At 38.7% G+C, this 25,822-nt stretch overlaps 1 protein-coding gene across 4 annotated transcripts in view; it reads left to right on the forward strand.

Annotated features, from left to right (window-relative positions):
- Satb2 (SATB homeobox 2) overlaps nucleotides 1–25,822 on the forward strand; it is a 190,346-nt gene that overhangs the window by 125,646 nt on the left and 38,878 nt on the right. For all 4 annotated transcript variants that reach the window (XM_048345024.1, XM_048345026.1, XM_048345022.1 and 1 more), the window contains 2 exons: nucleotides 12,151–12,363; nucleotides 15,747–15,902. In XM_048345024.1, coding sequence (XP_048200981.1) covers nucleotides 12,151–12,363; nucleotides 15,747–15,902 — 369 coding nt within the window. The remainder of the gene's footprint in view (nucleotides 1–12,150; nucleotides 12,364–15,746; nucleotides 15,903–25,822) is intronic.

Genomic DNA, 25,822 nt, shown 5'->3' on the forward strand with positions numbered 1-25,822 from the left:
GAAACCTGTGAGAAAAAGGAAGTCCAGCCACTGAAAGATGGGCTGTAAGTATGAAATGGTGCAGGTGAGGCATGAACATGTTATTGAGTTTTGAAGTAAATAATATGCCTTCTTTTGATTTTCAGAACATTGAATTAATAAAGTAGGAAGAGATGGCCCTGCTTGCCTCATAAAATAAACAGTCTTTCATTTCAGACTCACTGGCTTGAGTTCATAGATTTGAAGATTGTAATAATGTTAATACTTCCCAAGATAGCGGTGTCTCAGAGTTATTAGATGGCTTGAGGCTGGCTGTGTAGGTAGCAGCTTCACTTTAGTTAATCAGGCTCATATAAAGACTTGTTAATTGGCACTTTTTAGACTTTCTCAACTAAAAATCATGGATTGGGTAGATAAAAAAAGTAAGTGCTACTGACTTTGGAGAGCTGGCTTTATTTGTGTTTTGGATAAAGGAGAAACTCATTTAGCTGCTATGAAACTACAATTCAGTAAGTCTACATGAGATAGAATCCTGTAGGTAACAGAAAATGAGGAGATTCTTTTTTCCCCTTGCCACTTTCTTTCACAAAACTCATGAAAGATCACAGGAAGGAACTATGAAAGCCTTGTGTCCTATCAAATTTTTCCTCCCTAACTAATGTATAGCATCCTTAAACTTGCTGGCCTTTATAATAACAGTAAAAAATAAAAAAAGTTCAAGTTACTTACTGAACTCATTCCAGAAAATTCAGGTTTCCTTTTTGCTGACCTAACAAAAAGCATTCTCCTTTTCAGTGATAATTTCATAACTTTTAAAAATTATTCTCTAATAAAGAACAATACACTCATTTTGCACAGGTAGAGGGCTCCTATGCTCAATGAGATATTTCATCTCTAGTGGATATTCTCAGTAGAAACTTGGATTTTAGTGTGAGTTAACCAGTATGTTATTTAACTAATCTCAACAAATTCTAGGTGATGTTTTATAATTAATGTTTGATTTTCATAAAAGAAATACAAAGAAAACTAGCTTTAGGTCTTATTTATGTTTGCCACCATTGCTTATTTGAAGCAATAAAACAATATATGCATATTTGCAGGGGTCCCTGCACCCCGGGTGCTCTCCCAACCAGCGGGAGAGGCAAGGAAGTGCACCCTGCTGAGTGTGAACCCAGAATAGGTAACAAGCTGCGAGTTGCCCGCACCCAGCCCAACCCAACCTTTCGCCGGCAGTTGGACAATCAGATGACTCGGGAGAGGTTCAAGACTGCTCTCAGTTTTAGTGGGGCGGACCCGATCTTAAGTATGGGCAATGGCAGCAGGAAGAGGAGGGGGTAACATACCTAGCCAGGGGTGATGATTGGCGGTCCAAGCTGTCAGTCAAGGGCGGAAGGCCATGGGACCTCCCTAAGGGGTGGCCTAAGTACTAGCAGGACCGCCCCCAGGTTACTGCCGGCAGCCATCTTGCTGCACATGGTCTTAAGGCTGGGAGGCGTGGCCAGCTAGAGCCACCTTTCCAGTTCCAGACTCGGAAGGCAGGCGGGGTTAACCGGGATTCCTCTTCTGGGAGGCGGTGCAAGCAAGCACGCCCCCAGGGACTGAGGCAGGTGGGGCTCTTCAGGGCCTCACTCCCGAGGCGCAACAACCACACACCTCCGGGGCGCGGACAGGCGGGGCCAGTCAGTGTGCTCCATACATATTGGAATGATAACTCTTTGGTCCAGAGTTAAGTGAATGTTTATTCAAATAGAGTGAATTGTGTTTTTAAGGCCAGAAATGCTGTGAGATAAATGTAACTGTAATCAATTAGGAGTTACTAGGCTGCTTCAATTCTAAGTTTTGTGCCTAAAATTGAAAATACAGACTGTTGCATTTACTTTCAGCCTTCTCTGCACTGATACCCATATGAAACTCATTTTTCATCATGGCTAGCACATAGATATACATACATGTGCACATAGACATATGCATGTATGTATGTATGTACCTATAGCTCTCTTTCTAAAGGAAAGTCTGCAAGAAAGAAAGGAAGAAAATAAGCACCAAAAAGAAAAAGAAAGAGCAGGGACACAGGGAGGAAGGAAGGAAAAAGGAAAGCAAAAAGAGTTTCATAAAATCACATATACACTATGAAACCCTGTGTGACATGTCTTTATTTCCAATATCTTTAATTATAAAAGTTACTTTTGATCTCTTAAACTAATTTTATGATCACTAGTAATTATAGCCCATTTCTAAACAATGATACAGATTAATATTTATTTTAAATTATTTCAATGTCATTTTGGGAAGGAAAGTTACTTTTCTGAAGTATAAAATTTGTATCTTAATTTAGTGCTACCTGAAATACCCATAGGATCATTTACTTTATATAATTTATTAGATTTTTCTTTAATTCTCCTGTACCCCAAGTAACTTTAGTTACTTCACTTTTTTTTTGGCCAGTCCTGGACTTGGACTCAGGGCCTGAGCACCTTCCCTGGCTTCTTTTTGCTCAAGGCTAGCACTCTGCCACCTGAGCCACAGCGCCACTTCTGGCCGTTTTCCATATATGTGGTGCTGGGGAATCGAACCGAGAGCCTCATGTATAGGAGGCAAGCACTCTTGCCACTAGGCCATATTCCCATCCCGTTACTTCACTTTTTAAAAGTTATTGTTTATATGTTTTTCCTTCTTTGTGAATAGACAGTGAAACATAACTGAAGTATTTAAAGTTGCAAATTTAAAGTAAGATACTTTGATATGGTGGATATTCTCTCCTTTAACAAATATTTATTAAATATTCACAGACCCAGCATGATAATGATAGCTAATATGTATTGTGCTATTACTATATTTGGTATACTTCTATACTAAGTAGGATTATCTCAGTTTTCCATGAAGAAACTGCCATAGGGAGACTAATTAATTGTTGTTTAATTAGAGTCCACTTTTGAACTCAGACAGTCTGATGAATCCAAATCTCATACTTGCAGTTGCCTTATTCTGGCTTATTTCTGCTTTCAGAGAATGGCAGATGAGAGACAACTCTTACTTCAGGTCAGTAGAGGTAGTGAACTCATTTTCAAACCAGTACTTCTGTAGTCATGTAGTATGTATCATGGTGCGCCACATGTGCCAGCTGAAACAGGTGTGCTGACCCTTCATGTGATCGAAGTTAATACAGAAAAATTGCAGCCAGAGAGAATAATGTTTTAAATTTGTTTCAGGACACCTCAAGTATTAAGAAAACGTTTTACTTATATCTATAAGCATAGGATATATTTGAGATATAAATATTCAATGAATGTATTTGTTTTGTTTTGTGTTTGGAAAGTACCACTTTTTTTTTTTTTTTTTGCCAATGCTTTGACAAAGTAGCCAAAGCTAGTGAATTTTGGGGGCTGGATGCCAACAGTTGTTTCACAGAATACTCATGGAAACTAGAGATAACCAGGCCCAAAACTTTGTGAATGAGATAGTCTTGGTGCCAGGTATTGAGGTGTGAGTAGAAACCATGTATGTGCCCAGAGCTGAGAACACCACTAGTAAAATGTTTCCAAGGGGAAGTTCCTTAATCCTATGTTAGCTTTTGCTTTGGGGGACTAGTGTGTTTGGAAAATATTGGCTTAGATTCTTCATAGTCCCATTCCAGTACCTTTCACTTCTTAGCGACAATAAGGAGGAAGGGAGAGAGGAGGAAAAGGAGGTGGTGCAGTTTATCTAATTGTGTCTGTTGTTGCACAGATTAGGTAGGTTTAAAACATTAAACTTGCCAGGAATAAGGCTTTATAGTTGAGTTCGTCCATGGAATGTGCTCACATGTGGTTTGGAGAAAGCACCATTTCAGAGAGCACATTCCAGAGAGTACAATTTTGGTTTTAAGAACGCTAGGTGTACCCATTCATTTTGCATTGCATGTTTACAGATTCTGATGTGTCAGGTGACCCAGGTGAGGTTTTATTGCATGCTACTCAAAGAAGAAAGCTGTCTACAACACGTGTTCCATTTAATGAATTGCAGATCTAGGGTACATGGAATATTTATTCTGAAGTGGAATTTGCATGGCCCCAAATTACAATTTCCACCGATCGTTTTCAATAGGTTGAATGAACAGATCTTGAGTACAGTGTGAGTCAGGCTCTCAGTATATAGCCTGCCAGGGCCTGCTGCTGGCTGTTTAGTCAAGATAGGACTTCTGTTCCTTGAAATGAAAAAAATAATCCTTCAGTGCCTTCTTAAGAGACCTGTATTCCCATATGTCAGCAACTAATTACTAAGCACAAAACGTATGCATTCTGCTCCCAAACCGTTTATATGATGAGAAGAAGGTTCATACAGTTGCCAATGGTGAAGATAAGTCTTGTGAATATGAGATAGAATTACTGTTTTGGAGAATCTCAGTCCAAAGTAGAGCTAGATATATACCTATGTAGTCTTTTAGTGCTTTGGAGAATATATCCCTACAGTGACATTTGTTGGCAAATGTTACTTTTGTATATGCATTTCTATTTGCAGAGTACATTAATTCCCTTTAGATGCTCAGTTCTACACTCCATCTTACAAAAATGCTACATGCATAGGCTGTCGTTCCTAATAAAGAAATATTATAATACAAGAGAAGTTTTATTAAACTAATGCAATAACGACATTTTCTTTGAGGATTTAACACATCATTTTTAATAATAAAAATCAAATTGTCATTGTTGTGTCCTGTATATCTTTTATTCAAATCAAACTAAATACTCTGGCTTCATGGCTCTGCAGTACTCTGGGGGTGGGGGTGGGGGGTGTTTGAGGGTGGAGGTAGTGGGAGTATTTTTAGCATCACACAAATGAATTTTAGCAGCTACATTCATAATGGGCTGTGGCTTATGAATACGGGGCCGGGGAAAGCGTGCTCACATTCATGAGCAGAGAGGAGAATGCATGGAGACTGGAGGTTGGGATAGGAGCGATTTCTTTAGGTCAGCTTTCAAATGGTGAGATGCTAGTAGGCTGCATGGTCCTGGCTTCTAAGCTGACCACTGAATCTAATTGTGCACCATGTTTGATTAGGCTTTGGTATTACCTGGCTTCTTAAGAGGGTGCTAGGATTTTTTTGCTCTGAAAATATTGAACTATGAGGACTATGGAAGGAACCATTGCCCCTTTCTTCCCCCTCCTTCTTCCCCCTCTCCCTCCCTCCCATCCTCCTTTATTTCCTTCTGTTTCTTGTCATTGCTTCTTTTTTTTTTTTTAATTTCAAAACAAGCATTTCATAGGCAGTTCATACTTAAAGGGAAGTATGGAAAGATGGCTTAAGTGAATACCCAAACCCTTTCTCCCTGTGACCTTTTGTAGTCTTTCTCCATAAAATGGGAGACTATATGATTAAAAAAGAAACACTTGATGTTTGGTCATGATATCATTTTCTTTATAATAGCACATAGTTGTGAATTAAAATAAATTTCAGACCTAGTATTGTATAATATATTTTTGAATCATACGTCTTTAAAGATATGTAACTAGATTTCTAAAGAGGATTATAATAAATACTTCATATAATTTTTTCACACAGTTCAGAATTAATAGTGAAAGTATATTATGAAGGAATGGACTTATTTTCTCTAACATTGTCAGTGTGTTTCTGAAAAAGTCCTAACTGTAAGGTTTTACTTTAAGCATAGCAATTAACTGTACATAGATCCTTCCTCTGGGTTTAAATGACATTCTGCTTTCTACCTGTATTCAGGTTGGAATCCAAAACTTGTAGATTATTTGCTTTATATAATAAGTATGTTTTTCGATGGAATCACCAGTATATGTTATAATAAATAAGTGAGTATTGCAAGTTACACTTTTTATTACTCACTTTTATGGCCACAACATAGACATAATTTATAGAAATGAAAATAGTCTCCAGCTAGTTTGATGCTTTTTTTCCCCTCAAAGAGAAGCACTGGGGGTTTGGCTGGGCTACTTTCCTCAGTACACACCTGGTGTATATCACTTTAAAAAATAAATTATGCCTCATTAAATTACAATTAAGTAGAATCATGATCATTTGTTTTTCTGGAAGGAAGATGTTTTGCATATTGAAAGCCTAATTTGTTGCAGGTGACAAAAAGGCTGAACAGATTATCTAATATCACTTCATTTTGGGGGTAATGTTTGCCGGTTAGTTTGTGTATACTCCAGTAGCTCAGAATTCTATTAATGTGGACTGTATTATTTTCACCTCCCAGTGTCTTCTTCCACTTCGTCAGCTTTTATACTCCCCCCACCCTTGCTTGTAAAGAAACACAAACTTCTTTAGGTGTTCTAGAGAAGTCATGCTCTTTTCTTTTCCTTTATTGCTGCCCTAAGCCCTCTGACTTTGCCTAGTCTCACCATTACTACTTTGACTTAAAGACCCAGCTAAATTATATCCTCTTCAAAGACACGCTCCTTGTGCCCTGCAGTGAGCAATGCTATCTCAACCTTGATATGCTTCCCTTAAAGCCAAAGTGACATTCATTCCATAGGCTTGTCTTTTTTTTTTTTTTTTTTAAGACAGTCTCATTATGTAGCATAAGGCTGGCTTCAGACTCTTCAATCCTCCTGCCCACTGTCTCAAGGGCTGGGATTACAGATGTGTACCACTAGGCCCAGAATATTTGTATTTAATATTGTGCTAGTACAAAATCTTGTTCTTCCACCACATTATACATTTTTGGGAAGAGAATCTGTCTCTTTTTAATGTTTTTGTCTTTCTTTCTAATGTTTTAATCCTTAATCTTTTAGTATTTTTTTATACAAATTGCACCTAAGAAGTGAATTAATAGAACCATCTCACATTCTTGGAGAATAGGTATATTGGAATTGGGGTTACACAGAAAACTGATGGGATATATTAGACTTAGGATCTTCCTAGGTTTTCCATGAGAAATGGCACCCAATCCTAGAGTGGCACCAAAAATTGGAAAGCCATGAAGAATGGGTAAATGTTAAAACCTAGTTCCTAATAAACTGCTGTTTATTGCTGTCAGGCCTGGGATTGTCTGCAGGAGTCTGGGGGCTCGCTCTCAGTGTTTCTAAACCTAGTCTGGATATGCATGCATTCTCTTGTTGCTCTCTTCCAGAAGATGACAAGGGCCAATGCAAAAACATAGAAGTTAATTTTCTGGAGCTAGTAATGATAATATTCCTCAAACTTTTCTGATTTTCAGCTCTCTCTCTCTCATCTCTCTCTCTCTCTCTCTCACACACACACACACACACATACACACACAGTTTGGGAAAAACTACACACATTTAAGTAGAAGTAAGGAAATAGAAAGCTCGATGATAACAAGTACAGATTCAGAAACCATGCGGTCATTTAATTTAACAAAATATTTCATTATGCTAAAAAATAAAAATATGAAGTATTACATTCTAAAACAGCATAATTTTTTATATTTGAAGATATTAGTAAGCTAATTGTATAATGTTATCTCTCATTGTGGTGTGTGTGTGTGTGTGTGTGTGTGTGTGTGTGTGTGTGTGTGTTTATTGGTTCTGGGGTCTGAACTCAGGTCCTGGGTGCTGTCCCTGAGCTCTTTTGCTCAAGGATAGTGCTCTGTCACTTGAGCTACAGATCTGCTTCTGGCTTTTTACTGGTTAACTGAAGATAAGAGTCTCATAGAAATTCTTGGGCTGGTTGCAAACCCTGATCCTTAGCCTCCTTAGTAGCTAGAATTACAGGTGTGAGCCCTTGGTACTGGGCATCATTTTATACTTCCCTTTTAACTTTCTTGTTAACCTCAGCTGTTCCTTGCTTATGGAACTTATACAAAGCTTGCAAAATCCTTCATCAGTAATAGGCCAGGGAAAGGCCAATTTACATTCTCCAACTCCCTTCTTTTTCTAGTGACTTGTAACCCAAGGACTGTTTTGGAAATTGTCTCTACCTTGTGCCTAGTAGCTTGTGTTCTTGAGGTAACCCATAGCTCTTGGTCTCACACAACCTCTGCCAGCACTGTGGAGGAAAATGCTATAGTACCTTCCTGGAGAAGTTTCTGTTGGCTATGATAAGGAAAATACTTAATGACCACTTTACTCAGTTCTTGCTAAATGTTTTAACATAATTACCAATAAGAAAGTTCAACAAGTAACATCCTGGTTAGTTTATTAATTCTGTTCTATTTGTACATTCTGACTATAATCATGACCTTTCTATTCATAAAAGTACATTAAAAAAATTGATGCCCAGGTCCTGTCCACATATTTTTTTCCTACATCTCAGGCTACATAATGGCAATGTCCGAGTGACATCTCCTGCCTAGGTAGTTGATAATTAAAATGCCAGATGACACTGAGGTGAGGACTGCAGAAACATTTATGTGAGATACATTATTAATTCATGTTCAAGACAGTTTCAGCATGCTAAACATTTGCTTACCTTGAGCATTGGATTGGGATAATTTGGGATGTATTTGAATTATGATGTAGATTTTCTTCTGATGTTTTTTGTCCACTTGTGATTTTCAATTTACAAGGTCAAATCACTGCACCATGAGTAAGCCTGCAGAAATTGGACTACTTTTTTTTAAATTCCCACTTTAATGAAAAGCATACAAATAACCAAAGTGGAAGAGACTGAACAAACCAACCAAACAAAACCAAAGTTCTTGTGCCCAGAAGCTCACTACTTGTTAGTGAAAGTATGTGAGGTGAAAAGATTGTAGTTGGGGCCCACCACTACATAGATGGGAGTTTAAATAAATAATTTGGAACCCTGTTCTAATTCTCTGAGGTAATATGGAAATGCTGCTGGCCACCTTGTTGGCTGAAGTCTTTAACTACAATCAGGCAAATGAATCTGAGGCAACAGTATTTCCTGTCAGTTACTTAAAATACAAATATTGTGTCTCTCAGACTGGAGCAGTGATGGTACCGAGCACTTCTTCTCAAAGGTGCTTTGTCTGCTCCATCCTTAGACATGGATGAATTTTCCTAGAAGATTGTCCATTGTTATAAATAGTGCAGAGGAAAGCTTTGTATAGTTTCAAAGTAAAAAGTCAGATAAGAAACAAGTAGGAAAAATATAATTTTTGATTGTTCAACTTAACTTTGATAACTATTAATGGTACAAAGAGGTTTTATGTGATGTTTACTTTTGTACATATACTATACTTTGGTCAAATTCATGCCATCTATATTGCTCTTCTTTAATACTTTTCCGCCCACACACTTTTAATGATTTTAGTGGGTTTCATTATGCTTTCTTCTTTGTTATTGTCCTCCTCCTCCTCCTCCTCCTCCCCCTCCCCCTCCCCCCCCTCCCCCTCCCCCTCCCCCTCCTCCTCCTCTTCTTTTGGATAGGTACCAAGATTGGAACTTAGGGCTTCAGACTTGCTTGGATTACTTGTTTTTCTGGTGCTTGACTACTTGAACCATGCCTCCAGCACAGAATTTTGCTGTTTTTGGGTGTTTTTGAAATGTAGTGTCATAGTCCTTTCTGTACAAAATGGCTCAGGACCTTGTTCTTCTGGATCTTTGTTTCCTAAGTAGCTAGGGTTATGTGTCAGTGGTGCCTGATTATGCTATTTTCTTCATACACTGAATTTATTTTATTGATAAACTTATCATTAACAAACTTATCATTTTGAGTAGTGGTATGTTAGAAGTATGCTTTCAGCTATTCTTTATAAACTAGATGCTTGCTGTAATATATTCAGTATTTTGTGAAAATAATTTAAAGGAGGAACAGTAAGTTAAACTTTGCTTTTTGGATGTGTTGAGTAATCATAAAGAATATATCCAGGTTGACCCTAAAACTCCTTCAAATTTTAGAACTTTGAGATTTATTACAATACTAAAGTTAGTTATGAAAGAGGAGATGAGGGAGAGAAAAGAAAGCCTGCATTCTTTCTATGCATGGTTCCTCAGTAAAAGAAAATTCAAAATATTAATCTTTGTGTTTTGCTGATATTGAAGACTGGTAGCAATTTAAAATCCACTTCCCTCTTGCTTCTCCCCATATTAATTTAGGGATTTATTTTAAATCTCTGAAGCAAATGCATTATGAATATTTCAGGTTACTCAGTGAAAGTAGAACATTGGCTAAGTTAAGAGAGAATCTACTTTTAATTTCAGAAAGAGAATCAATTCATGGATTGCCTAACATTTTCCTGGAAGACAAATGTCTCACTTGTTGCTTCTAAAAGCATGACAAGAAATCTGGATTTTCTTTGGATCATTTTACCAGTAGGGTATTTATACACACACATTCTACTTTACTCTTTCCTTGAACAGCACATGTGTGTATACACACACGCACATGTGCACATGAACATTGCTTCTAACTTCATGGTGTGATGTAGTTTATTCATATTCACATTCTGACCTCCTTCCTTCTCTACCTCCCTGCCTGTCGGTCTGTCTGTCTCTCTATCTCTCTCTCTCACCCATACTCCTCCCCCTTCCCTAGAGAGCTCTCCAGCCATGTTTCTGTGCACATTTCTCTCAACTATTAATTAGGATTCCTCTAATCATGATCTCCAAGTTGCAGAACTATCACATGGCATCCTGTTTGTGCATTCCTTGATTGTCTTCTGTGATGTTTTCAGTGGTGATTGCTTTCTGGGGTGCTGATATGATACTCATTCTGGTACATGGCATTTGCTTCACTGTTTTACAATGCATTACTTTAGAGTCAAATGTCTACTGTATTTTCCAGATTTCTGCTTATTTTCCTTATATCCAATGTCTTCTCCCCCATTCCCCCCTTTCTGTGGTGTGTGGGAACTGAGAACCTTGCACTTTCACTCAACTTTTACACTCATGCTGACAGTTCTTGTCAACCCAGTCTCCAATTCTGACATTTTGCAGATTATATGGAGGTGAATGTCTCTTAAATTTGTCTACTGGGACTGGATCTGAATTTTAATCCTCAGATCTCAGCCTCCTAAGTAGGTAGGAATATAGGCATGAACCATTAGCACCCAGCTTGCCCTTTTATATTTAAGCAATATATTATAAATCTAACAGTGTTGTCTTTAGAGTAGTTCACATTTATACAAACAACTCAGGCATCACTAACACTTTACTGCAGTTCATAGAAAGTAACTTTTCATGACTGGGAGTTGCCCATCTGTTCTAAGGTTTAGGATTAACTTCACAGGTCTTCCTGAGGGACAGTCATAAACCCTGATCCGAGGAGAAATATTAGCTACGAATATTAAAGGATGTCTCTGTGTGATAATCCAACAAATGGGCAGGATGGAAATGGATCTACAGCTGCTGGAAGTATTTCAATTTAGGTCTCTTGCTCTCTTCTTGGATCTCTATTACTCTACCAGAGTCTTGGCAACATGTTGGTGAATTTCCTGTCATTAGGACACATGAAAACACTAATTTCCTATTTAAATCTTGCCATTTGGATGAGTCACACATTCAGAAAGCATCTGAGCCTACGGTGGCATTCTGTATACACACGTTAGTACTGAATGTGACCATATTTTCATTGCTTTAATGGTGGGATTAGATTTTCTCATGATGCTTGCTGTCTCATGAAAAAGGTCTGGCTCCCTCTGTACATATATGAAGATAGCTACTATGTGTGTGGAATTGGAAGTTATCAGAGGGGTGACACACATTGTAGCTGTTTCCTTTATCTTATTTTTTTTTTAATCACAGAAAGATCTATATTGAAAACAGTGGCCAGTCATGCAGAAATTCAGCCAAACTTTTTTCTTTCTTTCTTTTTCTTTTTTAATCAATGTAAATCTCCCATGCTGTTTAAATGTCGGAACTAAATTTACCAAACTTGGCAGATTTGTAAAGCTGAACAGGAGTGCCAAGTGTGCCCAGTTTCAAGCAGAGAGAGTTCTAACAGTTCCTGAAATACTTGTAGGAGGCACCTGGCGGTAATCGCAGTTTCACAATCCTTCCCCAGCGCCTACCTTGGTAGCTGCCATCTCTCTACACTGATTATTACAGTGACGATAAAGTGTCAGATAGCACAATCCTTTTTAAAAAAAGGTCCGTGCCGGCCCCCGCCCCCAAGGCAAGCTCATTCCCACGGAGTCATTCTGCTGGAGAGAGCCCCAAGCAGGAATTAAACTGAGATTCCTGAGATGGCAAGCTGATTTTGCCAAACAAAGAGGGGGAGTGGTGGGTGGGAAGTAGAAATCACACATATACCTGCAGACGTGACAGATATGCCTCTTTCCTCCACTTTATCAGGGATTGTTGTCTGAGATTCTGCGTAAGGAAGAAGACCCGAGGACAGCCTCTCAGTCTCTTTTGGTAAACCTGAGGGCCATGCAGAATTTCCTCAATCTGCCTGAAGTGGAGCGGGATCGAATATACCAGGACGAGCGTGAACGAAGCATGAACTCCAATGTGAGCATGGTCTCCTCCGCCTCCAGCAGCCCCAGTTCCTCCCGAACCCCTCAGGTGAGATATTGGCTCTGTTCTTCCCTTGGAATCACCTTGCTGCACTGAGACTCTTGAAAACTAAGTGATATCAGCCAAGGATTTCTTAATCCAGTCAGCATGTTGGTCAAAGGATATATGATCTTTGGCATATAATGACAGCAACTGTAGTATCTTTTATGCCATTTCTGTCTCTCTAGGAAAGTCCTACTCTTCTACATGCAGTATGGATAGAGGATGAGGAGTGGTAGCCATGCTCTGAAAGTCTGCATATAGCTGCTTAGTTAGGGAAGGAGTGGTTAGGGGTTTGGGCAGAAGCGTGTGTGTACACACACACACACACACACACACACACACTACATATATATATATATATATATATATATATATATTTGTATTTTTGAACTCAAGGCCTGGGCACTCTCTGAGGGTGTTTTTTGTTTTGTTTTGTTTTTCTCCCAAGGCTAGTGCTCCATTTCTGGTTCTTGGTGGTTATTTGTAGATAACAGTTTCAGACTTTCCTGCCCAGGCTGACTTTGAACTGCAATTCTCAGCTCTCATCCTCCTGATTCGCTAGCATTAAAGCAGTGATTAACCAGGGCCCATTTGTTCATAGGGAAGAAAGTGGCTTGGGGAAGGGGATAGAGAGTAGTCTAAGTTTTGTTTTATGCAATTCAAAAAAGAAAAAAAAATGGGGTAAATACCTTGTGCATGAAAGCATGCAAAAGCAGTGGCTACCTCAGACAGTGGAGTGTCACTCAATGATCGCAAGAAAATGATCATGGAAAAGTAGACCTCACTTACTTTCCTTTCAAGGATTATCTCATTTGATTTGGTGGTTTCCATCTTTCTTTTCTATACACATTTATGATGTTCTGTTCTCAGGCCCTCTTGAAAATCTGTACATCTAGTAACACTGTGTACTTTCAAACTTCTAGTTGCAGGGCCAAGGACTTGAGGCAATCAGAGGTCATTTCAATTCAGATATGAGCCCACTCATTCCTCATCTACTCCCCACTTCTCCTAAATTTTAATACTCAGTTGGTTTATGAGGAAGCCATCCCTTTCACAGTTGCTAGGATGAGATATGGGTTCTGACTGAGTGATGGTTCTCACAACCATCTTTGTGCCAAAAACACATTCATGCAAATATGCTTCCCAATCAAAGATTGTTGTGCTTAGATACAAGAGTTTTTGTTTCATATGAGTTCATTTTCTGATAAATTCCAAGGAGTTGATTAAGCACACAATCAGAAATTTATTCTAGTAGAAGTATTTGAGTTTTTTCCCAAGTATATAAACATTTATTTATACCCATAGTGACTCCCTTTATATTTTTATGCTCTGCATTTTAAATTAAAGATCATTTTCTATCATACACCGCCACATTGTTCTTAGTAAATTATGAGTTTTCATTAGGGTTCAGCCAAAAAGTATGTCTCTTCACTTCTTGCTCTGGACAAGTGTAACTAAGCATTTTTATTTATTTTTCTCTAGGATTTAGGGTGGACACATTGATTAAGTTGTGCAAGTTGTTAATTCTCACAAATATTTACTTCTCTTAAATGTCAGATACTTTCACCACTTTGGAAGCCTATTAGATCGTTAGTGGAGAGCCTAGCCATCCTTCATGGCCATTTAATTATGCAAAATTTCTCACAACATTCCTTACATTTACTTGTTAGAAACAAGTGCAGGTCTATTTCTTTTGTTCCCTGCTCCTTTTAAAGTAATTTTCTACTAAGATTCTATCTTAGGCACCTTTTAAAAGGCTTGATAGCTTCCAGTGCTGGGCTCATTTATAAGGCCACACACAGTAAGTGACAAAATTGAGGGATAATTTTTAAAAAATCATAATTCATCTTGAGAATTCCTAAATAAAAGGCTAGGCCCTAGCAGGAAAGCAGATACTTGCCACCCCAGCACCAGCTGAGGTGGAGATGCACAGTGGTCTTGACCATGGCCTTCGAGCCCGAACGACTTCTGAGTTCACATCATTGTAAATTCACGTGGTGAAGTGGGTCCTTTAGCAAGTTCACCATCCTCTTTTTCACCATCAGCATCTTCACCTGCAAAATGAAAATCCTGACACCTAACTGTTTAGATGCTCATGGGAATCAGAGAAGAGAAAGCTAAGGCATGTTATAAGGGTGGCTGGCACACAAAGAGAAGCCACTTCTCTTTTTTAGACTCATTGACTTGGCGGCATTGAGAAAATAGTATGAGGCAGGGAGGTCAAAGGAAAATGGCAAACATTACTTAGTGCTCTTAGGAAGCAAAAGCTTCCTTTGAACTTAGGAGTGTTGATTCCACTCTCAAGACATCCTTGTCAATGATGGCACAGTGTCCATGTCCCTTACCTGCACACTGCTGGAGCTACAGAGAACAGCACAGGGCACCAGGGAGAAGTTAGGATTTGGCAACAACTCCCTTGCTTTCAGGACCTAAGGTCAATGAGGCAAAAAGACAAAATCCAGTTTAGGGCTGTTCCACCAGCAGGGCTCCTGTGCCCAAGGAAGCAGGCTGATTCTCAGAGTTCTGCCTCTTGGGGAACTAGAAAGCTGCCGAGATCCCCCGCTAGACACCAGCAAAGCATCTTAGGGCCAGACTAAGCAAATACTCTGACCAAATAGTCATACCATGTCGATTCAGATGTTTTAGGGTATTCCTAAACCCAAGAAGTACAAACACCTTCTGTATTGTCCTTCATTTGTCTCCGAAGCTGATGGGAAATCATTCAATTAAAACGAGCACGCCAGACTACATAAAACCACAATATGAGTTTAAGAAAATGAAAACGGCATATCAAAGGCACTCTGAAGCCTAGTTTCATGAAATGAAATTTTGTTTCATTTCCACTGATTTCCTAGGTGAAATTAGGTGACTGTCTGGGTAGCATAATGATGATAATGATAGGAAACCATACATACTCAAATGACATACCTACAGCTTTAATAAAGAATGAGAGTGACTCAGGGGAGGACATTAAATTGAGTAATAATTTATTATTTAGAGACCTCTACCCATTTACTCTTCTTCTTTTCTTAAATGGAAGAATTGACTCTTCCTGCAAAGGTGTGCTGGTTTTAGAAAGAATGAAGTGTGTGTTCTGCATGATTGTATGGCAGCCAGGTGAGTGTGAACAGCCTGGCCATCCTACCTGTGCCTCACCTAGGATTCTGTGAGGGAGAGAGCAGGGTTGACAGGAGTCTGCCTGTCCTATAGGAATGCCCTGCAATTATTTCCAATCACAATTAACCTGATTAGAATAATGGACAGGAAGTGTCCCTCTGTAGCTAATGCAGTCTGGCATCAGCTGACTGAAATCCTTTGATAATTTCTGCACAGATGGCTGGGCTGAATGCAGCACTTTTTAAATTATTATTTTCATGGTCTCTTGGTAGGCCAAAACCTCGACACCGACAACAGACCTCCCTATTAAGGTGGAAGGCGCCAACGTCAACATCACAGCTGCCATTTATGACGAGATCCAACAGGAGATGAAAAGGGCCAAGGTGTCTCAAGCCCTGTTTGCCAAAGTGGCTGCAAATAAAAGTCAGGTGAGTGGTTTTTAAAGCAGCAAAGCCCAGGGCTGGAATCAGACCCTCCTATAAAAATACATCTGTTCTTATAATAATAATAACAATAATAATCCCCAGGGACCCTATCCTATTCTGCCTTTGCTCCCTGGCTTACTTCTCCTCCCACTGGAGTTCAAAATAGAGAAAGCCCTAGCTATTTTTTTTCCTTTAAAGTATTAAAACAAGAGTGAATCAGAACAGAATGATTTCTTCCCTTCTTCTTGTGCTGTTGTGTACCTTTCCTTTTGTCTTTCTCTTTTTGTTTTATGCCTTTTCTTTGGGGTAGGGGAAAGTTCATTGTTTAAGGCTTTTTTTTTTTTTTTTTTTTTTTTTTGGTATTTGAACAAAACTTTGAATGTTTATAACTGCACCTTCCTGGGGACCATCTTTAACCAGGTCTCATCTCCTTTCCTGTTCCCTCCAGGGGAAGGACTGACTTGGCCATAATAACCACTTTCCCCAACCCCAGAGACACCTTGCCATGTCAGGTGTTTCTTTTATGTACAGAATACAGTTGTTTTTCTAGGGGAAAACACACGTGGGAGATCCAGAGTAAGTGCTAAATTCTTTTAACAGAAAAACATAGAAGCTTACCCAGTAAAAAATTTCTGAGTGTCGGGATTGTGGAGAATGCAATGCCCAGGGGAGAGGAACAGACAGATGCTTAGTTGTTTTGTGTTTTTTTTCCTTTTTTTTCTGAAAGCAGCAACAGTTGGTGGCATCTACTCTCAGTTTGTTTAAAGGGACAACTGCTTTCTGACTGCAGAATCTATCCTCATCTATCCTCGGTCAGTTTGAGGTGCTTACTTATTTATCAAAATAAGCAGTTAATGCAGGGTGGAGGAGAGGAGAGTTAGTTAAAGCACAATGTTGAGAGTCCTTTGAATTTGAGCTTGATTTCCTCTGTGACTTTGCATGACAAATGTTTTCATTCCTACATATGTAAATGGTAAAATGGGTCCATCATCTTTCTAACTGATCTTCTCATGTGCGCTGCAGAGAAGTTGCCCATATCATATTTCTATCAAGCCAGAAAGGTTTCAAAAATACATTTTTAAAATGACAAATGCTATATTTAGACTAATTATATTGCTTAGGGCTTAGTTGTTGTTTTTTTTAGCTCCAGTTTTGTGGTAACCTCAGATGTTAATAAAGGGAGAGTAGAGGAATATCAAGGAACTTTGAAGAGGACTGAAATGTTTGTTTTCCCTTCTCAATTTCAGTGTAACTATGACTCTTTTTGTCAATGAAATCAGTGAAATACAGTTTGTTAAGAGATGATGTCCAACCATAGTATGAAATACATGAAAAGAAAATACCATAGAGCCTTCTTAAACTGTTAAATGCATAAAATCCCATGTACCACATGGCAAAATATAATGAGAGTTGGAGCTGTTAAATGAATAAAGCTGTTAAATGCATAATGCCACTTGGCAAAACTACTGTGCATTTAATGGTTTTCCACTGTGTAATAAAGGACATATGTGGTAAATGTGCAGTGAGGATAAAAGCTGCACAATTGATTTTGCAAACCTGCCCCTTAGTTGTGACTTGATGCAAATATCAAAGTTTCACTGGGTCTTTTCTTTTACAAGCATCTTTCAAGAAAAACTGAAGACCACAGTCTGAGAACTTGATTTTAAATGCCTGTAATCTTCCTGGTGCCTTGGCACGATAGCTACTGGAATTAGCGATGCCTCCAGCCTCCCAAAAGTAATTCAGGTGGCTGATTGAAAGCTGTGGTTGCCAACTGGCAGAAGGGTATATTGATGCCTACTGAAGAAATTAGTAGTCCTGATTGTGTAGGTTCTGCAAGCAAGTATATTTCCCAGAATTAACAGGCCCAAGGCTGAGATGGAGCCTAAGTAGGGATAGGACACTTCTGAGGTTTTTTTTTTCCCATGGGACAATGGTTTCCTAGTCATTTATAGAGAGAGAACCTTTTTGCAAATAGCTGACTAGATACATAAATATGTATTGTGAAAATGGCACTACCAAACAAAATGAAATTAACTGATAGTTTCAAAGGCATTTTGACAAAGAAAAAGATATTCACTTCATTTGTAAAAACCAACTTTCACTTGATAAACCAGTTGCCTGATTTATACCTTGTCCATTCATTTGGTTTATATTCTATATATGTATATAAATATAATATATATGTATCTGTATATAATCTCACTGCAGGACAGATGCTCACCTAGCCTTGTCCATGGGCAACAAGCACCCCATTAGTTTGTGAGAACTGAGACCACAAAAGCTTTCTCCTCTCCTTTAGTCCTTCTGCCTTCTATTATTTTTCATTGGAGGGTTCAGAAGTTCTCAAGAATGATGGAGGAGTTAAATTCATCTCAAGGGCTTTCCATTCTCATGGAGGCCAAATTAGTGCAACCTTTAATTAGGAGCCCTTATGAACCAGAGGAGGCTGGGAGCCCTGAAGGCTCAGTGCAGATATGCGTAACAACCCTCTCTACCATTAGAAATTTCTTCTGAAATAGAAAGGAACTTCTGTTAAGTCGCCTTTCTTGGTTAGTATGAATTGCTATAATCAACAGTTAAAATTATACTGAACACTTCCCTATGTGTTCAGGAAGCTCAGAACAAGGAGTTAAGAAAATGAAGGGGGATTTTCAGGAAGAATTAAGGGTCAGACTCCCAAGTGGTCCTGGAGGGCTGTAACTGTGTAGTGGCCAGGCACAGTGGGAAGGGAAGCAATTCAGAAAAGGGGCTGAAAGGGTGACAAAGGAGTTGGTCAGGAAAATCCACTAGTGACAATTGGGGATGCATTTTCCTACTGCATGGGTTATGTCAGGATGCATTTTGGGGTCCCAGTTCACGGTCAGACCCTTTGTCATAGACCAATCTGTCATCATTACTCTAGGTGTCTTCCATCTGACCCTAGCCATTTGCTTTCTGGGAAAGAAAGCAAAGAAGAACAAAACAAGAAGGAAAAATATGCACATTGCACCTACTAATTTTTCTTCATTTTTGGCAGGATCAATTAAGTCACTTGGAAGAAGATTTTTGTTTGTTTGGTTTGGTTTGGTTTGGTTTTTGTGTGTGAATTCTGAAGATTTATCTTTTCCTTCTGCAGAAGGATTAGATCATAGGACAGGAATACCTGATGGCCATTGCCTGTTGTCTATGTAGTTAGGGGGAAGGTGATCTCAGCAGGAACTCTGGTGGAAGTAGTGTAGGACTTTTTTTTTTAAATCTCCCTATAATCTCTCTTTTGTTTCAAAGGGCCACTAGGGAATAACTGTCCAGCATGCATTGTGAGTGACCACAGGAGCTTTCCTTCCTCAACAAACCTCTGTTCACATCCCTTATCCCTCAAACTCAAATTCTGCAGGGATGTTTTGCTTCTGATCTGGGAAGTGAAATCAGCGGGGATTTTGCATTTGTCACCTGAGGAGTCCCTTCCTTGCCTTCCTCCAAGGGATGGCAGGTACTTTGGGACCTAATCTTCAGTCACATTCAAATGGAACCAATTGTCCCTTATCCAGTCCTCCATACTGCTTACATCCTGCTTTCTCTACTCTTTACAGCCAGGCGAATTTCAGCTCATAGAATGCTGAGAATCATCTGATCTTTCCTTTCCTTTTTTTTTTTTTAAGATCAGTGTGAATCTTATTTGTTTGTAAACCCAAAGAGTCAACTTTCCTATGTTCAGGTAAAAATAGATTAGGGAGAGAAATGAAAGGAGTTTATTTTAATCCCTGTTTCTTCTTCTCTCTATTAGAAAAATAGAAACAAACCAAGGAGAAAAACGTTTCATCCGTATTCTGTACTTGTTCTCTGTATTAGGGAGGCAGAAAAGCTGAGATGCTGTACTCTTTTTTTTTTTTTTTGGCCAGTCCTGGGCCTTGGACTCAGGGCCTGAGCACTGTCCCTGGCTTCTTCCCGCTCAAGGCTAGCACTCTGCCTCTTGAGCCACAGCGCCGCTTCTGGCCTTTTTTTCTGTATATGTGGTGCTGGGGAATCGAACCTAGGGCCTCGTGTATCTGAGGCAGGCACTCTTGCCACTAGGCTATATCCCCAGCCCTGTACTCTTCTCTTACCCACTTTCCACCACCTATAGAAATTCCGTTTAAATGATTAACTTTCTTTCCCCTAGATTCCATATGCATGTGAAATCATACAGTGTAATTCTTTCAGTATCTACTTCATTTAGCATGATGTCCTCCAGGTCTATCCATGTAACAAATGGTACAATCTTTACTTTTTAGGGCTGAGTAATATTTCACTATGAATGTGTACAGATAGGTGTAAATGTATCTATAGATATATAACATTTTCTTTACATATTTGTCCATCAACAGATACTTAGATTTCTTCCACACTGTAGCTTTTGTGAATAATACTGCAATGTATATGGAAGTGCAGATATCTTTATGAATGACAACTTGCATAAAAACATAAACGACAAATTATCCCTTTTTGCTTCCTTGATTAATTACCCAGAAACATTGCTACATCATATAGTAGTTCTATTTTTAATTTCTCCAGGAATCTCCACAATGCTTTCCATTATAACTACATATATACATTTCTGTGAGTGCACTGGGATCTGTTTTGCTCTACACCCTTGCCAACATTTGTTAGCTGTTGTCTTTGTGATGATAGCCATTCTAAGAAGTGTGAAGTGATAGTTCATGGTAATTTTTTAAAATTAAACTTTTTTCTTTATTGTCAAAGTGTGGTACAGAGGGGTTACAGATTCATATGTAAGGCAGTGAGTACATTTCTTGTTCAACTTGTTACTTCCTCCCTCATTTCCCCCCTCCCCCATCCCCCTTGCCCTCTCTCCCCGAGTTGTGCAGTTGATTTACACCAAATGGTTTTGTAAGTTTTGCTTTTGGAATGGTTTGTCTTTTTGTCCTTTGCCTCTCCATTTTGGTATTCCCTTTCCCTTCCTCAGTTCTAATACCCTTATAAACAGTAATTTGCAGTGTCCTAATAATTTGTTATAGCCAATACCTTTTCATATGTTGATTGGCCATTTTTATGCCTTCTTCGGAGAAATGTCACTTCACATTCATTGTCTATCTTTGTGTGTATGTGTGTAGAGATCCTAAGGCTTGAACTCAAGAAAATACTAAACTACTAGAAGAGAACAGGGGAAAAGCTTCTTTGTTATATTGATAAAGACATATCTTAATGTTTCAAGGGCCCCAGTAAGTGAGCAGTCAGCATAAAGGGGCATGAATATCATGGTGGGCTCTTCAATCTCCCCTTCTTTTACTTGTGGTATAATCTCAAATAATTGTAATCTGTTGAGAGAAAATCAGCAGAAATTTGCATAGGATCTTGGGTTTGATATTAGCTTCATAAGGCAGAATTAGGTACCACTATTATGATTCATTATCTTAATATTTCCTACTGTAAAACTACACTTTATGGGCATCCTTAAGTTTATGACGAATACTTTTAACCTGTGGCTAGCAATTTGTATGGCTTTAAGCCCAATTTTGCTGCAGAAACAGTGGCTGTGTTATTTTATCTGTTCATTGCACAGTACATTTGGAAAGTCCCATGTGACTTTGAAGCAAATCCTGTTTCCATATTAAAGGCACCTCTCTGAACAAATCACCAGCCTTGCTGGGAACAACCAGTGAAGTCACACTTCTTCCAATGGAGACTGTTAGTACCTACGAAAGATTCCTACCACATTGCTATAGAGACTATTTCATTGTGTTCTTCTCAGAGTGTCTGGACTAGGTTGCAGCATGCTAGGTACCAAGAAGGTACACAGGGAGGAACACATGTTCAGAGCCACACTCCTTCACTATCATGTCCTCAGCACTTGCTTCACTCCTCTACTCTTCATTCTGATCTTCAGAGTAGTTGTACTCCTGGTCTTCTGCACTAACCCAGACCCATCACATCCTCCTCTGTCAATTTCTTGAGGAAGTTTGCTTTAGCACCCTGTGCTGTGTCACAGTGCTACAATCCTAATTTGCAGTGAGGGGATGGAAACTTTCTGATTTTTTTCCTGCTCGGTATGCTAGCATAGTGCATTTAGCTGTTAATATATTGCTAGTATTTAAATAGAGAAGGACAAGATTCTACATCCATTCTCTTTGTGGCAGACATGAATGGCTTTTTCTAATGCATTTGCCACATATAGTTATATGTATACATACATATTTACCTATGTAAAGGCATAGCAAATCTTTATAGGATTGTATGTGTATATATCTATATCTATATATATATGCATGTATATGTATGTATCCCCCATATATCTATGCTAAAGAAGATAATAAAATGGTATATAATTTCTTGACTTGAGGGTAAAGAATTACTCTGAAAGAAAGTTTTCATTACTCTCAATTACAGACTAAATTTTGGCAGAAACGTGCATAGAAATTTGAAAGACATGCAAAAGGTAGTGCAGCGACAACTGAGAATTGGCCCCCATGAAAATGCTCTTTAGAACTTCATATACAATTTTGGAAAAACGAAAAGAAAGATTGCTTTTACTTACTGCTTGCAAAGTATTATGTAATTAACCTTGAACTGTAACCTAATGCTGGGGACATACCTTTTTGCAGGTGAAGATGACCTGCTCATCAGAGATTCACTGGAGGCCTTGACAAGTCTCCCCTTGTAGTTAGCCTCTTATCTATTTCAGTTTTCTTGATTAGGTTATCTTGAATCATTAGGGGGTTTATTTATTTTAATAGACACTTATTGGATTCATGAAAAGAGAATTTGGTGACTAAGGAACAAGAGCTGAATATTCTCTGGCTCATTTCACACTTCAGAAGAGTCTCAACCAGCTGAGGAGAAATCCTTTCACAGTTACAAAAGTTTGTTTGGGGACTTAATGTGCTTCCACTTAGAAAGCGACTGTCTGTGGTTAATAATACGAATTTTCTTATAAGGCACTTAGAAAACATTTCCTTTTGGTTACATATGCTGACATTTTCTGTATTGAAGATGTGGGTGAGTAAGTGGCCTTTTACATTTCTGCTGCAAGAGCCTGACTCATTCTTCTGAGGAGCTGTTCATTTGCTGACTTTCCCATTCATTAGAGTTATACTAGAAGGGCCATGCAGCAGGGCGAAGTATTGTCAAGTGTCTTGAATCTATTCCTCAGCTCGGTGTAAGCACACCAAGGTGAGCAGTCTCATTGGGGTGATTTAGGTCCTGCCTTCCAGGAACACATAGTTACCCTCTTTTGTAAAACGTCAGAGTGAGCTTATGAACTGGTATTCATTGCTGGTTTGTATTTATTCTGAAATATCATGAAAATTTGTCACAGATTTTCTTTCTTTGAGATAGGGTCTCATTATATATTCCAGTCTGGCCTTAACTCATGATCCTCCTGCTTCAGCCTCCTCAGTGTGGAGATGATAGTTATGTGCCACCATATCTGGCTGCCTAGTTTCTTTCTATCTCTTGCTAACTCTAACTATTTGTGCTTCTTGGAAGAGACCCAGGAGGAAGGGGAGAAATCGGAGTTGTACCCAGGTGTCTTGGCATAGGAGAAAAAAGTATCTTTGTACACAGTTGCATTTCAGTACCATGGACAAGGACACCCGGTTTTCTCTTCTGTTGAGTTCCTGCTACCCTCTATCATTTAACTATAAGGTTTAGAGCTAGAATCCAAACTCATTCTAGATTGTATTACTGTTTTGTACAAGACTTCCCTGGTCACTTGAAAAGACTCAGTATGTGGTTTGATAGGATTTTAAACCCTTAATTTTTTTTTTTTTGTAGATACTGCTATTCTTCCATTTATTTTCAAACCAAGAAAGCTTTAAAGCTTCCCATATGGAAAACAAAACAACAACAACAACAACAACAACAACAACAACACACACACACATACACACACACACAGAAAGAGAGAGAGAGCGACATTGAAGAAAATGTTTAAAATGATGAGAACAGATTTGTAAATGATTTATATAGCTTAGAGTTTATAATATATGCCATTTCTCTTTAGAGTGAAAACTTTTAGAGATTGAGGCTTATGAAGAATGTATTCTACCACTGTCAGGCCATTGTGGGTCTTGGTTAACACCTAGTAACATTATTTAGCTCTGAATAAACCTTACACAGGCTAGGATGAGTGGTGGTCTTGACTTTATCATACTCCTAATCTTCCCCCCCCCCAAGTACTTTTTACTAAATAGGAAACATGGGCAAAGGAAAGAAAGAAGAGTTAATTCTTTTTCCTATCAGTTTAAATGCATTCCATGATTCCTAGGGCTTTATAGGATTACAATGAAATGTTCATGTATGAGGAAGGTGGAAAAACCATAGAAAAATTAACAAAAATTACATAGAAATAAGTGGTTCTTTGCAACAATAACTCTGAATCTGAGGTACAAGGTATTCCTCTAAACTAATTTCTGTATAATATAGTCATTTCCATTCACTCTAATGGGCATCCACTTGGGGTAAGGAACCATACTCTGCTCTGAAAAGACTGGAATGAGTAAGAATCCAGCCTTTCCCCATCACTTCCATCAAGAAGCTGATTCTTCTAATGTAGATGCAGAAGGACCCACTTCTGACAATAGCAGTCATCAAGTTCTGAGACAGTTGCGCATAATGCCTGAGAGTCAGGCAGGAGTGAGCAACTGGTTCTCACAGATCCAGTCAGCCAAACCCTGAGATACAGCATCTTGTGTGATTAGAAGTTTGGTATGAGGCATTCCAGCTAAGGGAAAAAACATGGAGGTTGGAAAGTACCCACAACTCCAGGGATGGTAATTCACAAGGTCAGCAGGGCAATTGATGGTGGTGAAGTCATGCCCCTATTGTTGCCTCTTCAAAGGCAACTGAATTCTAAACTAATGGTTGCCTCCTTCATGTTCCTCACCAAAATACCAGCTTAGTAATGGATAACTGTGGAGTTACTATTCATCATCCGAAAATACTTAGTAGCATGTATCTTCAAATAGTAAGGAAATTGGGTGGATTTACAACATGATTTGCTTTGTAAATTCAGGCTGGCATGCAACTTTCAGGGACATGTGGTTTGTAAACAAACTATATCTTGACTGGTATGCATGTCACATCACCTGCAGTTAGAAAGGTTCAGTGGCTAGAATTGTTTGCGCTACTGAGGGAAAGGTATTTGTGTAAGAGGCTGCTGCATTGGACAAAATGAGATGTTAATAAATATTATTTGCTTATGCACAAATGTTCAGGAACTCATTAACCACTGATTGCAAGGAAATAGTCTTTTCACTGTGCTCCTTCTCTGGAACAGATTTTTAAAGTAAGAAAAAGTTTTCATCACAAATCCCTTAACATCATTACACTTAGGTTCCATAGGTGTTTTCCTAAATAAGTTCTGTCTATTCTTTGGATTAAGAATATATTTTATTTTGAACTAGTTTTAGACTTAGAAATCATAAAAGTAGTATCGTATGGATAATTGCATTCTTACTATTTATATATCATCTATCTTCTAATATTGACACCTTATTTCACCATGGGACAATTATTTTATAATAGTACAATTATCAAGACCAAGAACATTAACATTGTTTAACTATCTTTAAACTGGAACCTAATTCTAATTTCTCTAGTTTTCCCATAAATGCCCAATTTCTGGGCCAGGATCACAGATTCTGTCCACAGTGCTTCTAGTTGTTAATTCTCCTTGATCTTCTTCAGCCTACCAATGGTTCCTTAGTCTTGCTTTTTATGACATTGCCACTTTGGCAAAGTTCTGATTGAGGTGTCGAGCAAACCTTGAATTTGGGTTTGTCTGAGGTTTGCTCATGGTTTGACTGAGGTTATGCATTTTGGGAAAGACTCCTCCAATGTGATATGGTGCATTCTATCACAGCATTCATGAAGGGCATCCCTAATCACTAGTGATACAGATCTTGAAGTTTCTTCTTTGTACCTTTCACCCCACTGGTTAATAA

This window comes from Perognathus longimembris, chromosome 4, assembly GCF_023159225.1.
Source record: "Perognathus longimembris pacificus isolate PPM17 chromosome 4, ASM2315922v1, whole genome shotgun sequence".
Lineage (NCBI taxonomy): Eukaryota > Metazoa > Chordata > Mammalia > Rodentia > Heteromyidae > Perognathus > Perognathus longimembris.